This window comes from Mytilus californianus, unplaced genomic scaffold, assembly GCF_021869535.1.
Source record: "Mytilus californianus isolate M0D057914Y unplaced genomic scaffold, xbMytCali1.0.p SCAF_12, whole genome shotgun sequence".
In the NCBI taxonomy this organism is placed as follows: Eukaryota; Metazoa; Mollusca; class Bivalvia; order Mytilida; family Mytilidae; genus Mytilus; species Mytilus californianus.
In genome coordinates, this window is record NW_026262604.1 from 26,111,329 (window position 1) to 26,134,209 (window position 22,881).

At 31.3% G+C, this 22,881-nt stretch overlaps 1 protein-coding gene across 1 annotated transcript; it reads right to left on the minus strand.

Annotated features, from left to right (window-relative positions):
- Nucleotides 1-4,292: 4,292 nt before the first annotated feature.
- On the minus strand, nucleotides 4,293-21,774 carry LOC127722429 (organic cation transporter protein-like). Its single transcript, XM_052229296.1, has 10 exons — nucleotides 21,570-21,774; nucleotides 17,343-17,589; nucleotides 14,686-14,789; nucleotides 13,978-14,132; nucleotides 11,996-12,164; nucleotides 11,202-11,414; nucleotides 8,407-8,633; nucleotides 7,032-7,213; nucleotides 6,326-6,477; nucleotides 4,293-4,469 (listed from the first exon to the last, which is right to left on the minus strand). Exons 1-10 carry the CDS (start codon nucleotides 21,710-21,712, stop codon nucleotides 4,400-4,402), a joined length of 1,662 nt encoding a protein of 553 aa, XP_052085256.1. The 5' UTR covers nucleotides 21,713-21,774; the 3' UTR covers nucleotides 4,293-4,399.
- Between the last annotated feature and the right edge of the window lie 1,107 nt (nucleotides 21,775-22,881).

Sequence of the window (22,881 nt, forward strand, 5' to 3'; positions counted from 1 at the left end):
TCAAAGAAAAATATATATCAAAATTGAACAGTGTGGACTTATTATACATTCTATTCACAAATTTTTGGCTGCAAGTCCTGATGGCATCGTCTTAGAAAATAATAATAGAACCGGAATTATTGAAATAAAGAATGTTCTCCACAACAAACCTATATCTTTGGCTGAAGCAACAAAATCCGTTTCTAATTTCTGTTTAGAACTTAATCATGACAAAGAACTGCAACTGACGAAAAACCACAACTTTTACTACCAATCTCAGTGTTTATTAAATATTACAAGTTTACCATGGTTAGATTTCATTGTTCGAACCATCAACCCTTATGAAATTCATATTGAAAGGATAACAAAGGACTCATCATTTTGGGAATCCATTATGCTAACTAAGCTGAAAGCATTCTATATGAAAGCAATTCTTCCAGAATTAGCGTCCCCGAGACATAACAAGTATCCAGGAATCAGAGAACCTGACAATTGGGTATGCATAATACATGTATACTTTCTTTCCAGTTGATATTTTATAAGTTATATTTTGGTGAAAATATATTTTGCCTTTTATTTGACATGTTCATATTACATGTATTAGTTTTTACTTAAACTACTAAAATATAGATTAAAATTACTATTAGATACAGTATTTAGTTTAATATATTTTTTTTTAATGTGTACATATCATTGACCAAATCATAATTTTAGTGTTTACAATTTGCAATAATGAAAATAACACTCTGATATACATTGATATAATACCAGTGAATTAATAGGTAGTTAAGATTATTTAAATAATATCAAGTTTGGAGTAGTACCTACAGTATACATGGTATACAATCACTATATGAAAAAAGGTTTACCCATACCTGAAATTTCAGTCAAAAAGAATGGATATAAAAATGTATTGTTCTATTTTGCATTGTTCTTACGCTGTAAATGGTGTATTTGCAATTCTTGACAGCATAGATGACTTTCTTAACAAAAACAAAGATAAATTGCAATGAAATTTAAACATGTCATCTGATTCTGTTCATATTGTCTTCTTAAATGATCTACATGATGTTGTTATCAATGTATTGTGCACATTCTGTAATAATGTATTAAGGCACAAAAATAAACCCACTGAAATTCCATTACAGGATAACTGAGATATAAGTTTAGGTTTGTTTAGAAATTTTCAATAAAATCAAAGTTGTATCAACTGTATGGTTTATTTTTTTATATTTCAGTTTCAGTCAGATTTGGCTGAAGGGCCCTCAACTAGCAGTTTAATACAGAGTAGAAAAAGAAAACAGAAAGACCAAAAATTGAATACCAGTGTGAGTGGAGAATCAGCGTGTTCAAGTAAAAAAAGAAGGGGGTATGTTTAACTATATGTTTACTGCTTATACATTGCATTATAAAATACCTGTAAATTGAAGAAACAAAAAAATACATCTATATGGATTATTTTTATTTTATCCTTTTTTGTTTATAGCTCTCCAACATTTTTGGTCCTTATACATCCTTGGCTTTCAAATATTTTATTGTTAGCGTTTCCGAAAAAGGTAAATCTAGAAAACTTCTTCCCACGCATAAATGTTATGAAGTGTTGTATTCATTTATTCTATACATGAATATTGTTCAAGAATGATATTTTTATATTATCATAAATAAAAAAATAATTCAATGACACAAATTTTCTTCAAACACAAAGTGTAAGCAATGAAATGAAACGATACAGCCTTCAACACAGGGCAAAAACCTTAACCACAAGGAAAGCTATAAAGGCCTAAAAAATACCAACATGATTTACTTGTATATACATAAGAATGCAAAACAGTTAACGAAAGAACATGTATGAAATATAGCAATAAAAGAAAATTATTTTATTTTGTATTTAATCAATGTATCATCATCCAAACAAACACAATATTTAGACTTTTAAATAAAAAAATGAAGATGGAGTGTAAACAAATAGACCTGTTAAGTAGAGCTAGAGGTTACAAAATATTTAAAATAATTGATCATGCATATTTACATCTGTGTTGATTTTATCATTCATTTGTAATAATCATCATATATGTCGTAACCATAACATAACCAGGCTATCACGACATGATATGTTAATCAGAAAAAAAAATTAGAACAAAGAATAAGAATAATTATGTTTTTGTGTACCGCAGTTATCAGTTTTAACATGTCATGTAAAAAAATGTAATATAAAATTATGAAAATCTGAAAATGTTGTTTAAATAATAGATACAGTTGAGTTGTATTTTTGTATTGAACTGATTATGGTTGATGAAATCCTTAATTATGATTTTTTGTTAAACGTATTTAATTTTGACGTAGATATTGAAATTTTAGGTTGTTATATATTTCAGTTGTATGAGAAGTTCAAAGCAAAAGTTTGTTGGCAGACACATTATGCATGAATGGTTTGATGAGGAGACAAATAGCAAGAAATGGTATAAAGGTTTTGTAATTACCGTCTTGAAAAAGTTGGATGGTGATGAAGATGCAGTTTACGAAGTTTTATATGAAGGATGTGACGATTCATATGAAATAGACCACCTTGCTGAGGATTTCAGGAATTCTTCCCTGAAATTCATTGACATTTAAATGTAACTATTATTATTTATACAATTATTACCAAATTCTGATTTTCTCTCTATATAAAACCATTTTACTGAAAAAGGTTATCACAAAAACATTAATTGGATGAAAATGGTTAAATTTTAAATAGTTTTTTATTAAAATATGTTGTTACGTAATAAATACTTTGGTCCTATGGCTGTTACATCTTGCCACTTTCCAAGGAATGCTTTCTGATAGGATTTTCCATTTGACTTTATTGTCACTTTAGTCTTAAGAGTATAATAAAGCAAGTTTAAGTCAAGACACCTATTTCACCTGACCAGTTAATCAGTGTATTTTTGTTATAGTTAATTTTTTCTATATAAATTTGGATGTTTCTATTAAAAATTGCCTATTTGTTAGACATGTGAATTTTTAAAATGCTTCCAAGTAAGGATTAAATCAGTAATGTTTAAAAATCATAGACAATTTTCTCTATTCTGTCACTGTTTTTCCTATGTTGATTATACGAATTGATTTACAGTAAAAGGTAGACAACTCAAAAATTGTCCTGTAATGCACACCATACATTTTGAAAAAGTAGTTCCTGTACAGGTGAATTTTGAAAAAAAATGAAATAAATATTCTTATTAAATGCTTTTATTAGAAAAAAAGTAAGAAAAGAAGCCTGGCAGCATCTAGCTATGAACTTAATGAACATTTTAACATATATTTTTCAGATTTTGAAGATTGCATTTTTTGAAGACATTTTCTTTGATGTGGCGTACATAAACGGTCTTCATTCTTGGAAACAGATAGATATTTATTTCATTAATGATGATATTTTGATACTACAGACTATGACAATTACAACAGTATATAGAAACTATATTTTATGCAGTGAAAACATATTTTTTTTCATTTTTTTTTAATGTAATGAAAAAATAGTCATGATGAACCTTAAGCGTTCCTGGTGAAGGTAAATCCAGAAAACGCTCCTGACGAACGAAATGTATAAACTGAAGTGTTTTTTTCATTCATGATATTTTAATAGTTTTAAATTTGAAAGGTGGTTTTGGTACATCAAGATATTTTCACTGTTCCATTTGTTCGACTCCAAAGTTTGTTTATTGATTTGAACGTGTTATCAATGGTTCAGTCGGCTATGTGCTACTTTTGTCTACTTTATTTTATTACTCAAAATGCATATAACATTATTCTCATGAAACATGTATTTGAATAAGTATTCAGAAAGACATGTATTTTCGGCAGTTCCAACTCCGATCCGCATACTACACCATGAGGTAAAGGAATCGATTAGTGTACATGAAGTTACATATTTGTATGAATTATATATAGACATAAATTCATAATTTTTATTCAAGCAAAACAAACACACAACAGAAATATTCCAGTTTAATTCGGTTTAAATTTTTTTATAGTGATATATATACATGTTTGTGAATGTGGTTCATAAGTGTTTTTCGTTTCTCGTTTTTTATATAGATTAGACAGTTGGTTTTCCTGTTTGAATGGTTTTACACTAGTAATTTCTGGGGCCCTTTATAGCTTACTGTGCGGTGTGAGCCAAGGCTCCGTCTTGAAGACCGTACTATGACCTATAATGATTTACCTTTTTTATAAATTGTGACTTGGATGGAGAGTTGTCTCATTTGCACTCATACCACATCTTCTTATATCTATGTAGGTAAAAATATAAAACAATAAACAAAGAAACAAATGAGAGTATTTTATAATATAAAAATTAGTAATGTTTACTCCATAAACTAGTTCAATAGTATCCTATAAACTGTACATTTCACTACTATTTAAATTTCAGGCATATAACTGGTTAAAACTTTGTCATTGAGGCATTGCCATTCTTTACTGTAAATTCCTCCGGAATCTTCTTATTTGATTTTCTAAAAAAAACAAATGAAAATTAATCAGTTATTTTCCTTCGACACAGACAGTTACAGACATTGAAACCAAACTGCTCTATTAATTCATATATTTTTGTACGAACACAATAAATTGCCCTTGCTACGAAGATCCACATAATAAGCAGTAGCAGTGAAAAAATATCAAAACGAGGATCCACATGATCAGCAGTGAAACATTATCAAAACAAAATCTTTTATTCGACATTTTATGTTCATTGGATAACGATTTTTCCGGCAAATCCAGCTCCGATCTGCATCCTACACTATGAAGTAAAGGAAAATAGTTCCGGAAAGGAATCGATTACATGTATAGTGTACAGAGTTTGCATGAATTACATAATATACTATTTCGCTTGTAAAAAATATATATGTTTTGAAAAGATATATAGATTTGAAGTACGTTCATATTACTTTTCCCTTTCGGCCACTATAAAATAAATTCAGTTTAATATATGGACAGATGGATTGGTTCTAAACGTACAGTGGCAAATATTACATCCATATTAGGACGAAAACATGACGATGTAGTATTAATATGAAACCTGAGTTGTGCTAGTTTTACATGTTGAGCTGGAGTTTAACATGCAAGTTACTATTAAATGCCACATGATGATATTTGAAGCGGCAAACGACAATTTTTAAATAATGTCCTGTCGATGATTACATGTAAGGCGGGCACGCTCCATAGAGATCAACGCGACAGTTACTATAAAGAAAAAATGTCACTATGGAGTCACGTAAACACTACAATTATAAAATATATGTATGGAACATTCAAAAATAAAATTACCGCACGGCGTTTAGTGAATTCCAGTAAGTTACTTTGTTCGAATAAACGAACATAGTTTATGCATTAGACATATACCACCGCGGTGAAATACGTTCATTATTTATTTTTCATTTTTCAACATTCATTTATGAATAATGAAATAGTTCATTATTCACTATTCAACGTTTAGTGATGAATAATTAATAATGAAATAGCTATTTCTTAATGTTCAAGCGTATTTCGACATTTGTGTCCTCCGTTACTCCTCTAATAGGCGCTGCGGAACATACTGACTATCAACCTTTTGTTCCTCTTTTGATAAACTTTCCAATGATGTACAAGGTATATCTGTTATAAGGGGCTGAAGGGTCGCAGCAGTTCATTCCATTATTCAAAATATCCATTCCATTATTCAAAATTGGCTATTTCTTAATTTTAACGCGTATTTTGGCATTTAAGTCCTTTGTGACCCCTCTAATGGGCATTGCGACACAGTCGACAAGTTTTATCTATAATCAGGGGTGCGGAATAGCAAAGGTCCAGTGAAAATTAAAAAAAGACAATGTATAGTATTTTAATTTTTTATATGTTTTGATATTCAGGTCGTCCATACATTAAAACAAGGAATTTCTGTTCAAAAAAATAGTTAGGGAAACCCACTAGGTTTTCCTCCGAAACTAATTAAATAAATAAAGATAAAAATTTCAAAGTGTGTTTTGATTTTTTTTTCTCATATTGATTCGAATATTTGTTAAATAACACCAAAATGACGAATTCAGAAATATGGGATATAGTGTCACTATCAAAAAATAAATTTTCTATTTCATTATTCACTTTTCAACTTGAATATTGAAATATAAACTATTTCATTATTCATTATTCATCACAAAACTTTGAATAGTGAATAAGGAACTATTTCATAATTCATTATTGAATGTTGAATAATGAAAAATGAATAATGAACGTACTTCAGCGGTACATATCCATTTTACATCTTTGTGTTTTTAAAATATGCTATAAAAATATATAAAAACATTTGTGTAATACCGTAGTTGACTTAACTCACTTTCCAAAATTCTTTCCGTCTTCTATACTTTCAGGTAAATGTTGATTCAGTGTTTCGGGAAGAAGTAATGTCAAACCTGCAGCAATCAAACAAGCCCCTCCAAATATAACTAATGGTACGGCAGTGCCGGTAGTGCCTCCAACTAAATCTGCCTGAATTTGAAAAGTTCATTTTAAAACGATTGTGAAATTGAATATTCGGTTAACTGTCAGTTGATGAGCGATTAATGTGAAGACATATCATACTTTAAAGCATGATCACATGAACTTTGGTAATAAATTTCACAAAGCTCTGATTTGCAGTTCCTGGGTACATTATGATACATGTAACAGCTTTGAAGTTTCTCCCCGAAACGATACATTACATAAGCATCAGGTATCTTCTTTACGGGCTAAATGAATTAGGGTCTGGAAAGGGTTTTACAGAACAGAGAATAATGGGCAAAAGTATAAGGAATAGAGAAAAATGGCCAGAAAAATAAGGATTACAGAAATTTTTGACCCCCTATCCAGACCCTTATGTATGGGTTGATTTTCATTTTTAAGAGTCTAAAGTGATAAGCTTGCTATTCGATGTGAGCCAACGCTCCGTGTTGAAGGTCGTACTTTGACCTATAATGGTTTTCTTTTACAAATTGTGACTTAGATGGAGAGTCGTCTCATTGGCACTCATACCACATCTTCTTTTATCTAAATAAAATACATACGGTATCGGCTATAAAAGGTGAGATCATTCCACCAAGACGTGCCCAGCACGAGCTGGATCCCATTCCTGCGTTGCGTATGGCTGTTGGAAATACTTCAGCAGAAATTACGTATATTGTTGCAAAAGCTGCAGTTGAAAACAGTTTGCCTATCATAGCTAAAGCTGTTGTCAATGGTTGCAGTTCTGGAATTGAAAATAAACTATGCCTGCTTAGCAAAAATGGCTATTTTATAAAATCAAATATGTTTTTTATTCCATCTGTAACAAGTCAGATTTTGAACTTATCATGCAGTCTGATAAAAGTCCTATTTCGGTTTCGTTTAGATATTCATCATATAATCGAGACGGTGTGTATTCATTTAAGTAAAAGTGTTGACCGAAGCACATTTTGTATGAAGCGCAGAAGCGCTTCATTCTATAAATGTGCGCACGATTATCACCTTTACAACCCCATAAAATTACTAAAAGAAGAATTCAATTCTTATAATTACTTTTTTATGCGAGGGTAATGAAAAATCGAATTCAATCATTTATTTCTTTAATTAACCTGTGCACTTTATTGTGATGAAACGTGTCATCATGAATGTTACACTTCATCGGGATATGAAGGTTATTTTTAGTATGACGCGCAAGCGTTGTTATCCAATCAAACTAACGGATTCTTCTGACACATACATGTAATGTTATTATAAAAGCGGAAAAAAATACATTCCATTCTTCTGAAATGTCTTCCATTTCTGTTGATAAGTTAGTAGTGTCTTCTGGCAGCTGTAACTTTTTTTCTAAATGAAAAAAAAAACTGTTTCGCGCCAGTATTTGGTTTTATCATTTATCAAACGTCATTTTTTGGATATACAACAATGTAAACAGTTATAATATGAACGAAAATTTAAGTAAGATTACACAAACAATTATTTTATCTTAAAAATATTACTAGGCATATACTATTGCTTTTCCAAATTCAAAAGCGGAAAAAGTATGATATAAACTACATCTTTGTAAAATGAAACAAATCTAACACTTTTATGAACACTCCCTTAAATATTTAAAAACAAAACCATCATAGACAAGTTAGAAATTTCTAAAAGTTTGATGTGAGATTTCGCTTTATAATCGAGACCTCCAGAGGTGAGTGGTCTGAGAGTTTCATCTACTCTTCCACTGAGGTTATGAGTTATAACCCCGATCATGACAGGTGCGTTCGAATCTCATCTTAATTGACGTAGTTTGACAGATTTCGTGCCGAAGGTCGACGGTTCTCTACTGACACTCCAACTTCGTCCACAAATAACTGACCGCAACGATATAACCAAGAGTGCTGATAGTGACATTAAACACCGACAGTTAATTAATCATATTATTATTATCAGTATTACCTGTTCCGCCATAAGTAACAGTGAATATAGTGCTCAGACAAGATAACCCTCCAACAGTCATATAAATAATATGACTCTTTTTTCGTCCTATTCTATCGATCATGACAATAGGTAATGCATGACCTGGGAATTCCATAAGAACACTGAGCAGAAAATTAATGTAGTAATCTCCATACAGCATTCCAGTATTCAGTGACAAACCATAAAACACCATACTGGCTACCATCCTGGAAACGAAAGAGAGTAGAATTGCATAGTTCTTTAAATTGTGTAAAAAAGTACAAGACAGATTATATCCCTTTCTAGATGACAACCCAATAACACAGACGACTATTTATTCTGTTTACCAACAGAGACACTAGCATGTAACACGTGACCGTGTCCGTGACTGGCATATTTGATTTCCCATTATAGTCATTTTTGAATGATGCAAGAGTAGGGAATAGGTCCGTGTTACACTTATCAATTCAAAATTTAAAAGTTTTCAAATTTTATATTTTTGGAATTTTGATCAAAGTTTTAAAATATCAAAATTCCATTTTGGAAAATTTTTGAAATTTTGAAATTTTGACCAAAATTAAATGATTACAATTTTAAAATCCTAAATGTATTTTTTTAATTTGATAGTTTAGATATTTGATCAAACTTTAAAAGTGCTAAACTTAACGTGCAGTTTTGATTATTCCGCTTTTTGAAAGTTTGATTTTTAAAATTTTTGATTAAGTTATCAAAAATTAAGAAAGGGGCGAAAAGAGGGGTACCTGTAAAGTGCAAAACGGAATAAAACCGGAACGAAACGAAACAAAACGAAAAGAAACGAAACAAAATGAAATGAACAGTTACTGTTACTTAAAAGTTAATGTATAAAATAAAACCAGAGGCAGACAGTTGTAAGCGGTGAAAAATTGGATAACAAAATAAAAATTTCTCAAAAGTGGAGAATTCATTTTAAAACAAGAAACACTGCTCTGGTTATGATCATTCTTAGTTAGGAATAAAAAGCACGAAATATATCAAATCATCTGTAATTGCAAAATAAATAATTTAAAGAAGACGTCGGTTTTTTTTTTTAAATAAATTGGACATCAAATGAGATAACAGTATCCTGAAATTTTTTAGGTTTTACATCTATTGAAACCTGCATAAAACAAGTTGATTTACGTTTAAAATAATCTCTAACATAAGCTTAGCGTTTCAGATAAATAATGCAGAACTATTTGGTTTTCCCAGCGCCCATCATTTAGGAGTAACAGTGAAAACTGACCAACTCGCAGTAGGCCAAATAGTATGGTATGGTTAATTATGTCTATATTTTATGCTGTATTTTAGGCAATAAAAGGTTCTAAACACGTGTATTCCTTCAAATTTGATTTCTCTTTTTTTTTTGTTTTGCTTTACGACTTATTTCTTTCTGCAATCATGTCGGCAGATGAAATCATTGAATGTACATTTTGAACAATCATCTCAGTTAACATTTTATCAACTATTTTGGTTGTTATAAATTGTTGGCCTTCAAATATTTGGCTTTTGCATGAGCGTTCCTGATGAAGGTAGATCCAGAAAATCGCGTCGGACGCATGCAATTTTTAACGTTTTGTTTTCATTTTTTATCGATTGCATGACGATCATATATTGCCTTGTATCATTGATTTCAGTTCCGTATTGATACGGTAGGAGTACTGAATTTATGGTGCAGCTATGAACGTTGTGCTAGCCACAAATGTGGGAGGTTGTTGATATCTTTTTTACACTGCTACCCGCTATATACACGCTGAATTTAAGAGCAAGATAAAATATTAGTAGTTTGGAGCCAGGATAGTGTTAAAATATATCTTACGTTAACATCAAACTCATCGTGCTGGTCTTGTAAAAGCTGAATACATTTATACCATATAAACGTAAACCATAAACATTATTTTAAGCCTGCATATTCATGTAATAGTTGCCGCTGTACATTAAGCGCCTATCTATCCATTTGTAGTTTGAAATGATTTTTAAAAGTTTATATCATTGGATAGAGAAAAAATATGTTAAAATTAGCTTGAATATGGAGAAATTGGTAGCAAAAGTAAAGAAGAGAATAATTACAAAAATTAAGACCCCCTGCAACCATTCTAGACCCTCTTTAAAGTACATCAGATGCATCTGTTGTAATACTTTATAATAAAAATAAAAATGTAAACATGCATATTGAACTCGCAATCAGTATCTGCGAGTACTCACAGGTCTATTCTTTGTGGTTTTTTTTTTGTGTTTTTGTGCTTTTAATCGATCTGACGAGTTTAGCCCTTTTCAATTGATTTTTAATTGTGTTCTAATCTTGTGCTGTTACACCACTGTCCCATGTTTAGGATGGTTCAGTGCCTGCAAACATGTTTAATCCAGCCACATTCTTTATTTTCCTGTCAATACCAGTCAGGAGCCTGTTATTAAGTGTTTGTCATTCGCTGCTGTATATCACAATTTTTAGTTTATCGTTTTTTTACATAAATCAGGCCGTTTGTTTGTCGTTTGAATGATTTTACATTTGTAATTTAGAGGCCTTTTATAGCTTGCTATGCGGTAAAGATTTTGCTCAATGTTGAAGTCCGTACGGTGACCTGCATATAGTTGCTAACCTCTACGTTATATGATTGCCGTTTGAGAGTTGTCTTATTGCCAATCAAACCACATCTTCTCATTTTGATTTTGTGTCAAATCATGCGAGAACAGAACAACATATTATGATATAAATACACGTATAAATACATCAAAGTACACAACAATCTTTACAAATGTAATAGCACCAATCTTACCAATTATAGAATATCACAACAGTGCGACAACCCAAAGTTCTGTCTGAAAACAAAAGCCACACTTTTCCTGCTTCTTTCTTTTCTGGTGCTAATTCTTCCATTACTTTTTCTGAAAATTCTGTCTTGTTGATGAAAGCGGCATGTTTAAGTAGAGCAGCTGCCTCCTTCTTTCTGCCTTTTCCACTCAACCATCTGGGAGATTCTGGTACGAACCTAATGAATAATTCTACGTTTATATACTTAAAAAACCATGACAACATTATGGTATCTAATTTACTTTATGACAGATCAGTAAATGGCAGTGTGAATGCTTTATTATCTGATTTAAATAGTATTGCATTCTCAAAAATGAAAACAAAAACATAGTAAACTGGTTATAGTTCTAATTGAAAGACTATATATAAAAAGCTATGTTCGCGGCTAAATTTATTTTTAGAACAGTTCTATTGGTGTGAATTCAATAAACAAGCATTTTTATATATATAATGTGTAGTTCAGTGTTGATATTTACGATGATTATGAACACACTACTGCAGTATTAACTTTGCTGGACACGGTAAGAGCTCTACAGTTAAAGACCAAGTAGACAATCAAGGACGGGTTTAGACAGAAAGCTATAGAAAGCAGTGCAAACTTTTCATCTGATTCACTGCGCATGCGTGACTTAATTCAACAGATGATAATACAAATACTCATAAGCCCAGCAAAAATAAACGTACTAATTCAATTCCGTCACAGACCCGCAATATTGCTCGCTCGTTCTAGTATTTATATAATAAGATAAGTCTACATACCACCAGAGAGCAAGGAAAAGACCAATAGGAATGGTTAAAGCAATAATTATCCAGTTCCACTGTCTGACATAGTACGATATCAAGATATAAAATAAACTTCCTACTGGTCCAATTAATGCTATCACCAGTCCAACAAATGTTCTTCTCGACGGTCCAACCCATTCCATTCCTAAGTACAATTAAAAGCTAAAAATTATTTTTTTACCAAAGGTATGTTTAGTGTACACATTTTTGCTGTACTCGCACATACAAAATCAGCAAGTTGTTGGACGATAACTTGCATAAGGAATATTACAGAGTCGACAAAGATGTTTTTTAGTTATTTGAGTCGTTGGGTAACTGTCAAATTGACATATACCCACATCTCCTTCATTTATATATTCACTTAAACAATTTTAAACAATTTATGACATGTATGACATTCGTAATATCAAAAGATTATTTAGCGGATCAGAATATTGCAAATCATATATGTTTTAAATAAACCCATATAACAAAAAAAAAAAAAATAATTTGTATATGAAAAACGTCATGTTTCATTAGAAATTTGGTCTCGATAGAATGCCCTTATTATGTCATTAATGGACTCGGACTTCTTTTGAACTGAGTTATACTGTGTGTATTGCTGTATGTTTGTTTATTCTCCATTTGCTAGAGGTATAGGGGATAGTTGAGATCTCACAAAACATGTTGAACCCAGTCGCATTTTTGCGCCTGTCCCAAGTCAGTGGCCTCTCGCCTTTGTTAATCTTGTATGTTTTTTTATAATTTTAGTTTATTTATATGTTTTGAGAGTTTAGTGTGACGTCCTTTTTTCCTGAACTAGTATACAGTTTTGTTGAGGGGCCAACTGAAGCCAGCCTCCAGGTGCGGGATTTGCTAGCTGTGGTGAAGACCCATTGGTGAACTTCGGCTGTTTTCTGCTTTGGTCAGGTTGTTGTCTCTTTGATTCATTCCCCATTTCCATTCTAAATTTTACAAATACTCAAAATGTACCCAAATCTGCCGAAATTGCGATTATTGTTTTTGGTACTTAAAATTTAATAAAACTTTCGGAAATCGGAAATCTGTAAAGTTTTATAAAAATATCTAATGGAAAAAAGCCGACAACTAAAAGAGAGTCGAAATATAACAAACTTTAAGGGACAATCACACTCATTAGTCGAAAAAAAACTGACAACCCTAAAAAAGAAAAAAAAGACAAACAGACAAACAACAATACGAAAGACACAACAAGAATGAGCATTATTAACCCACCAAAAACTGGAGGTGATCTCAGTGGAAGGGTAAGCAGACCCTGCTCAATATGTGGACCCGTCGTGTTGCTCATGTGTGTAAAAACCCGGTTTTGATTGCTGATAAAATTGATGTTAATAATTTCGAAAGAGGTTTCGGGGAGCACTTGGAAGACTCAGCAATATAACGTTGTTTATGTAGTTTAGGTATCCAATACAATGACGGAAGATCAAGTTCTTCATCTTTGGTTGAAATTCCATAGGAACACAGAGAAGACCAATAATTATCCAGGATTTCCTTCTAGTTAAGAAAAGTCCTGCTTTGTTTTACTGAAAGGTTGATTTCAGTTGTATGCTTTGTGAATTATTTGTTAAATGTATGATTCCAGTTGTATATTATTCTGTTTCTGTAATTTATTTGGGTTTAAAAGCGATAATCGAAGCACATTTTGTATACAGTGCGGAATTGCAAAAAGAAGCATCCAATTTGTTGTATTACACTAAAATTTTAATATGAAGTTACGAGTTATATCAAGCTTTATGTTTGTGTTTTCTATGCATTGTTGAGACGTTGATACGGAAAGCTCGCGCAGTCAAACATGTTGAATTTGATTGAGAAATATAATTTGATATTGGAATGCCTAAAGATTGCCTTCAGTCAATCAGAAATACGGTTTCTAATGAAAAATCCATGTTATATTATTAATCAAATATAAAAGAATCTGAGTTGAAAAAAAAAGTACTTACCGATAACATAAACTGTCATGAACATTCCTACAGCACAAACCCCGGTACAAAAGCGGAGGACCACAAACATCGTGTAGTTAACCGAAAAGGCTAGAGACATCCCGGAGGCAAACATGAAAATCACTGCCACAAGTAAGGTTTTCTTTCTCCCTATACTGGCATATAAGTAAAAAAGAATATTTTTGATTTTTCGTACACCATATTAATTGTGACAGATTTGTACTTTTAAAGATGTAAATTACATTCTCACATTGTTTTTAAGGTAACATGGAGTTTGGAAAAAAAACAGACTTTTCATATTTTTTTCTAAATGAAGTTTACGTCATTCTATTTTTTTAAATAGTATAGATCATAGTGCTTGTTTCATGCTAGAGCATGTCAACAATTCTCACATCTTATTATGATTATTGACGGAAATGTTCAAATAATAAAAACGAAATTCTTTGAAAAAATACAAATAAAATGAAATGTGTATTTGTTTTTAAATCCATTTATCACATGTTTATATAGAAACATGTAATACAGAAAATGCCTCTGCCAGGTCAGTAATATGACTGTTGTTATCAATTCTTTTGATGTGTTTGAGCTTTTGATTTTGCCATTTTATTAGGGACTTTCCGTTTTGAATTTTCCTCGGAGTTCGGTAATTTTATTACTTTACTTTTTATATAACATGCGGGTCTGTAAATATTTATGCAGACTACTTACGTATCAGAAATAATTCCGAACATAAAAGATCCCAACAAAACACCTCCGAAGAATATTGTCTTTGACAAGGAAACTTTGTACTTATCATCACATACTAAATTTTCCTAAAATAAATAGAATAACTATCAGTTGAAATTTGCTTCTTGTGATATGACTACGCCAAAAAATCTAGAATCATAATATAAACACAACAACAAATGTCATGCAATACTTAAATATGCGGGCATTTGAATTGCATGATTATTTTTAATTAAAATATTCACGTGTCATTTGAAAAGGTATTAACTAATGCTGAATAAGGTAAGTGGATTTAGGCGTCATTTTCAATCACTTTATCCTTTTTTTCATTTAATTTTGTTCGTCAATGACTAATTTAATGTCCAATTTATAATTTTGTGATACGTTGTTGTTTCAAACTTCTTGTTGATTTTTAGACCAAACTTGATCCATTTAGTTTCGTTGTGGTGCATTTTGGGTTGAATATGTTGTAAAAATTTAGTTATGAATTTACTAATCAAAGTACTGAAGTACTGAACATGGGATGACCGCAAGTTCTGGTAGACCACAAGCACTTGCCTCAGAAAATAAACAGCTGCACCATGAGCGCATGATACGCCCGTCGTCTTGTGTGTGAATTTTTATGCAATAAGCATAAATAGTTTCTGACATACGGCGTGACATGCGAAAACCCCCCCCCCCCTTTTTTTTTTTTACAAAAAAACTCAATATCTCTAAAATAAAATTTTGAATCAAAACCAAAAAGTATACAGATCTTTAGATTAATATAACTAAGAAGTGTGTAAAATTTTAAGCAATAATCATAAATCGTTTTTGAGATACGGCGCGACATGTGAAAAACCCCTCCCCCTTTTTTTACAAAATACTCAATAACTCAAAAATAAAATTTTGAATCGTCACCAAAAAGTATACAGATCTTAAGGTTAATATAACTAAGAAGTGTGTAAAGTTTTAAGCAATAGTCATAAACTGTTTTTGAGATACGGCGCGACATGTGAAAAACCCCTCCCCCTTTTTTAACAAAATACTCAATATCTCTAAAATAAAATTTTGAATCATCACCAAAAAGTATACAGATCTTAAGATTAATATAACTAAGAAGTGTGTAAAGTTTTAAGCAATAATCATAAATTGTTTTTGAGATACGGCGCGACATGTGAAAAAAAACACACACCTGTTTTAGTTACTAAGTCCCGTAACTCAAAAAGTGTTAATCTTATTATCACCAAAAAGTATACAGATCGTTTGACCATCATAAGAAACAACTATGTTAAGTTTCATGAAATTTGGATAAGTCATTCTCAAGTTACGGTGCGACATGTTTACGCCGGACAGACAGACGGACAGACAGACGGACAGACAGACAGACGGACAGACAGACGGACGGACAGACAGACGGACGGACGCCGGACATTTGTATACCATAATACGTCCCGTCAAAAATTTGACGGGCGTATAAAAATCATATCTCTATACCTGAAAGTTAAGATAAGGTACACAGATATATCGTTTTCTGAGACAAGTTCCTGGGTGGATGATAAATAAATGACGGGGAATTCAAACTCACCGTAATAACTATTATATCGTCGTCATAAAATCATTCGTTATCAGTATAATCTGTTTTGTTGTTATATATTATATGAATATTTGTAAAGCAGTTATATATATAGCAGATTATCTTAATAACTCTACAGGCAAATTTTCATCCATTTGTATATCATTCTATTGTACTATTCTAATGATAGTGCAGTGTAAGTGCATGGTGGACACACTTCTGTAATAATTCGTTTTTCTAATAGATTTGATTTGAGTACTCATTCATATTTTCCCGCTTTTATTGCAAAACGTTCTCTAGATATTTTTCCGCATGCGATAACACATATTTTCGGTATTCATGATATATATATTTCTCACGACAAAACATTTTCATATCATTTATCTATGTTCTTTAAAATTATTTTCATGAATATTTATTGATGAAATTAATAAATAACATAAAGCGATAAGGAATGTTATTTTGAACTCGATAATATCCGCGTAATTATACGATATACGTTCGGTTATCAGTTAAAAACGCAAGTCACGTGGGTAGAAATGTATACGGCAAGTTCATCCGCTGTAATAATGCACGTCGTGCTAAGATGGGGAACGAATTTATCGACCCAAATTGAAATCGGACGACGGAAAAGACGCTTGTAAAATCATTTAATTGATAATTCAAAGAGTTTTATTGCATATTTTTTTCTTTTTTCATAAAACATAATAGATAAAAAAAATGACTTTGAAAAGTGATCAGCAGTATGATATATATAAGTCAAAGTAACCAACATTGTCGATAAACCCTTTTACAGTGAGAAGCCCCCTTTAATGTAAGGAATTTTTTTTGCAGATCTAACTATTGTGTTGGAAAAAACTGTAAATATGATTCGCAAGATAAGATCTACACATATGTCAAATCATCGACTTTATTGACTGCTTATAAGAGTTATTGCCATTAAATCCGATTTTGCTCAATACAATTGTTGCGTTTTTTAAAATATAGTTCAAAACTTTATAAGATATAATGAAACTGTAAACAAAAACAAAAAACGATCAGCAAAAAAAGAAAAACAGAAGTGAGAACAAATTCTAAATCTTACTTTCGTAACAAATGTATTATCGAACAGCTTTTTGCTGTAAACCCATGAACTGCATTTAGATTTGGTAGCATTGATTGGATTGCTGTCATTATCAAATACTGTCTGTGATTGGTCAATCTGATAAACATTACACTGTTCATAAATTTTGTTGTCATGTGTTGACAATGGAATATATGTATCAATGAGACGTTGGTGTTGAGATCCTTGAATCTCATATGTGTCATTCTCCAGACCAGGAATTTGACATCTGAAAAAATATATTAATTCATTTTAATAATCCATTCATAAGTTAGCGTGCAGCATTTCAATATCGCTTTAATTTTATACTAGTAAATACACTCATAGATACCAAGGATTAAATTTTTTAGCTAGACACGGGTTTCGTTAAAAAAGACTCAGCATTGGCGCTTGAATAAAAAAAACTCTAAAAGGCCACATAAAGTACGAATTTAAAGACCATTGAAGTCCAACAAATCTGAAAGGGTGCCCAATACAGGTATGGTAATCTTAATTTTTCTGGGGTATAAAATCCTTAGTAATTGTTAAAATATAAAATGCTGTTTAAAGAAGTCGCCCTTTTCAGATGCTGATCATAATTTATTCTTTTTTTTTTAAAAATAGTATTGTAATACCAAAAAAGTCTGGTCTCGAGTGTACTGATGACTTCATGTTTTTTTTCTCAAAATCTATTGGTTAATACTAGTATATGAAAATAAAGCATGCACAAAAATGCAATATTTGCCGATATTTGTACTTGTCTTTTTTATGAATATGAAAGCATCTAAACAGTTGAGCATTTCCGATGCGTTGAAATATTGCATCTTGACAGATCAAGATCCATCTTTACCCCTTAAAGTTTGGTATGCACTAGAGGCATTCCGAGTAAATTGATATATACACTCTAACAGACAAGTCGGAAATGGACATCACGGACTGACTTCAAGCATAAGAGCTGCAGGAATTTGACAAAGTATCATTAATTTTGATGCAATATGAATAACTATTCTAAAACATGGATTATTGTTTTTAAACGGAGGAATATTTAGCAACAGCGAACGACAATGTGAGCAATATTCCTTTATTATCCAATTTCTCGCCAGACATGGATATCAATAAAGATAGAACTACATGTATCGATACTAATCATAACGTGCTTAACCCTGTAAACAGATTACTTGATAATAAAGGTGAAAAATTACGTACAGTCAGGAAACATGATGGTCTGGATGGATGTCCCCGCTTATTTTTTTATTCCTTAATTTATTATATCATTTTTCTCTATGTTTTAGTATTTTGCCTATAATTCTCTATTCTCTAGCTTTTTTTGTCTATTTTGTTCTTTTCTTTTGTTTTTGTTCCTATTATTCTCTCTACTTTATTTTTTCCCCATTTATTCTGCCATCCAAGACCCTAATATATCTAAATTACTGAATACAATTGCTTGACGGAAGACATAGTTCGAGGCTGCCTTCAACAAAGATCTGATTTTGTCAGTTTTATCACTGAAGTTCATCCAACAACGGTCAAAATGACAATGAGTTGGGTTACCTACCTAGTAAATCTGAGTATAGTCTTATCATTTATAATTCTAAACAAACAATTGCCTCGTTTGTCGACCAATTTTGTAAAGGACTGGATTTATATTGAATTGTCAAAATATTTAGGCAATGTTTACTTTCGAAAAATCATACGATGAGAGAGTAATAAAAGGATGGCTATTTTTTCCATTTTCGTTGATTTTTAAGGCTAGCATTTAATTACATTTTCTCTCCTGCTAATTTTTCATTCATTTGATAAACACCATTTAAAAAAGATGCATCTCTTGCCTTAACAAATGACCCAAATGGATGAAATACGAAAAATTAAACAGTCATACGTGTCAGATAAATGACGGGACGAACTACAAGTATTTTTGCACGAAAGCCTTAAAAGTTAATGAACAGTTAAGTCAAGGTCACAACCAAAAAGTAGTTTAATAAGCAAAACAAAATGGTGACAAAACGACGTTACTATTATATTTTTCAAACTGATGGATTGAATCTGTGAAGAGGGGAAGCAGTAAAATGAAACAAATAGGAAAATACAAGCCATATATCAAAAAGCCAACAAATGCATATTGAAATTTAAGCATATAAAAGAACCATATAAATATAATGTCCATGGTACAGAAACTCAATACCCTGCATGATACCTGAATATATCACAAGTTTATAGTTCATCCAAGATGCCCAAAACATAAGTTTTGTGATATGCCTTTGTTTATATAAAAAAGGATGTGGTACGTATGATTGCCAATGAGATTGATTGACTGTTGTTTGGTTAATGTATAGTGTCATATACTTCATGTTTGTTCAGAACGATTGTCAATGAGACAACTATCCATTCTGGTATAAACATATGAAGACAATGGTAATTGCTATACTTTGAATATTAATATAACATGGTCATGATTTCTCTTTTAATTTTACCAGGCCAAAATATACCACTAAATATGCTACTTCGAAACAGACCTTGAAATTTACAATTAAAACAATAGGTGCAAAAATGTTATAAATTTTATATACGTCGAAGATACCAATTTTGGCTTTAATGACTTAAAATTATGTAAATTAATATCAACCAACATGTAAACGACAATATTCATCCATATAAGAGCAATAATCCTAATTTATCAAATTCGGCAAACAAGGATAACAATAAAGCTAGAACTACATGTATCGATATTTATCACAATGTGCTTAAAACTGCATACAAAATATTTGTTGATAATATAAATGAGCAATTAAGGGGGTAGACCTTAGTTCGGGGATATAACTCATTAAATCAGTTATGCGTTTGTAAAAGGCAATTTTCATCAATTTATTTTAAGCATTTACCTGAAACAGATTAGAAAATAATCTATGTTACCTAGACACTTGTATTTACATTGTATCATAGATCAAATTTATTCGTTCAGTGTATGTTCACAAGTGTTAATATGTTTTTTGATTGAGTTAAGCCATTTCAATTAATATTTTATAGGGTGTCTTTCTATGTTGTGATGTTACATTATTGTTTCAGTTGAGGGTGAATGTTGGTACCTATTAAAACGTTTAAACCCGCTGCATTTGTTTGCACCTGTCCTAAGTCAGGAATCTGATATTCAGTAGTTCTCGTTTGTTGATGTGGTTCATAACTAGTGTTTCTCGTTTCTCGTTTTTTATATAGAATAGACCATTGGTTTTCCCATTTGAATGGTTTTACACTAGTCATTTTTGGGGCCCTTTATAGCTTGCTGTTCGGTGTGGGCCAAGGCTCCTTGTTGAAGACCGTACCTTGACCTATAATGGTTTACTTTTACAAATTGTGACTATGATGGAGAGTTGTCTCATTGGCGCTCATATCACATCTTCTTATATTTATTAGAATATATTTATAAAAATGGTTGGTACAAACGTATTGATGATTTTAAGAGTTATTCTCTTAACCTTAGTCCAACTCTGTAAGTACAGGATATCTGATGGTCGGAATGGAGTTTATTAGTTATTTTGCCTTTGAATATCAAGACATTTGGTCATGATTTCTCTTTATAATTTTACCAGGCATAAATATACCCCTAAATTTGCTACTTCGAAACGGACATTGATAGTTACTATTAAACCAATAGGTACAAAAGTGTTATAAATTTTTAATGAAAACATATTTTTAGAGTTTTAAATAATCATATGGTAAGTTGCATCAAATCAACTTCGTTTTTAGCATGACGGATTTGGTCCGTTTGCAGACATTGACGGTTCTCATTAATTACAACCTGACCAAGATAGAGGATAAACCAATTTGTTTAAACTTTGTTGTTGACTTGTTGGTGTTTATAGTCATGTAGTTTTTTGTTTAATCTCGATTAAGCTTCAAATATTTACAGCTGGACACAATGCAAACAATAATCTATCAATTAAACAATTTTCCTTTCAAACGAAAGTATTATTCAAATATTTAAAACCAACAAATCTAAGTTGTTTTTTTTTTCAAATATCAATCCATTCTGATCTTATACTAAGAACTTAATAAGGCTGCAAGCAGAATAAAGCATAAACTCCATTTAATCAATCAATAACTTTTGATCTAAAAATAAGACGATGTGGTATGATTGTCAATGAGACAAATCTCCACAAGAGATAAAATGACACAGAAATTAATTACAGATCACCGTGCGGCTTTCAACAATGAGCAAAGCTAAATTTGTATTACCTGTGATCAGGGATTCCATTGATAAATACTGAAAGTCCCATAAATGGTCCTGTGAGAATCCAACCAATCATTAACAAAACATAATTTCTCTTTTGGTACGGTCCAAAAGACCCAATTTGTGTTAAAATTTCATCAAACTTCATGTTAATTACTTTTGTAGTCCTCAGTATTTAACATAATGAATAGATATCAAAACAAATCCCATACATGTACACTGATTTGAACTTCCTGCGAAGAGGATTCAGTATCTTGGTGATTGGTAAATGCATTGTAAATATCAACACCAACTCTTAAGTGGTCATCAAAGATACAGATTCATGAAAGAAATAGAACATTTATATTTATCTAACGTAAGTTATAAGTTTTATAACTGCAAATGTAAACATATGTCTACTTAAGAAAAACGAATACTAAGAAACAAAAAGTTTTTGAATAATAAATTAAAGATAAGACTATAATTTTAAAGAACATTAATCATTTCCTTTTACTTGTGTAACGTGTTTTGGCAAATTTATGAGAATTGATGTCACAGTGAATTTTAACACTATTGTCAAATACCATAAGTTTAAGTCATTATAGCCAAAAATGAAAACCGTTAGAATTGAGGGCGAACTTATATTCCAAATCTTTGTCCAAATTAAACCTATGGATGTAATGTGTCTCAGCTGATTCGTTATGTCCGAACATGTTTGTCTTAGGCCGTGTTCACATTGACCTAAACTCGGAGTTGTGTTGGTGTAATTCACACGTAAACGAAACACAATTACGTTCCCATTGATCAAACTCAATGTCTACATGTAGTTTAAATCATGTTTTGGCTACATGTAGTCAATAGTCAATGTAGGCCTTGTTTGGGTTAAGTGTACACAAAACAAGGTATTTAGAAAATTTAAATAAAATTGATATTTATAACCATCATTTATAAAGTTCTTTACCGAATTATATTTCTAAACTCGATATATTGCTTTGTTATAAAAAAAAACTTTAGGTAGCTTTATTAACCCCTTATCAAAACTCAAACCATCATCATTGCCAAACACATAATTCATTTGAAAATTTCTTCCCGAATCGACTTGACGTACACAGAAACAGGCGCTTTGATAAGCCTATGGCAACAGGACCATATCCAGAAGCTGTTCAACAGTATGTGCGGAAAGAAGCACATTTGGGAAGAAATATCAACACAATTAAAAATCAAGGGCATTGACAGAACAGAAAAACAGTGTGAAGTAAGAGTTCATACAATGACAACGAATTAAAATATGCATGAAATATTTGCCACTGGTCTTTACTCAATCAACGATTCACTCAT

Excerpts from the sequence above, each read along its gene's own strand:
- LOC127722429 (XM_052229296.1), bottom strand. The coding sequence starts at position 21,712 with ATGAAGTTTGATGAAATTTTAACACAAATTGGGTCTTTTGGACCGTAC. Across the intron at positions 14,133-14,685 it reads TTCGGAATTATTTCTGATAC|TATAGGGAGAAAGAAAACCT; the intron begins GTAAGTAGTCTG and ends CTTATATGCCAG. Across the intron at positions 12,165-13,977 it reads CATGACAGTTTATGTTATCG|GAATGGAATGGGTTGGACCG; the intron begins GTAAGTACTTTT and ends AATTGTACTTAG.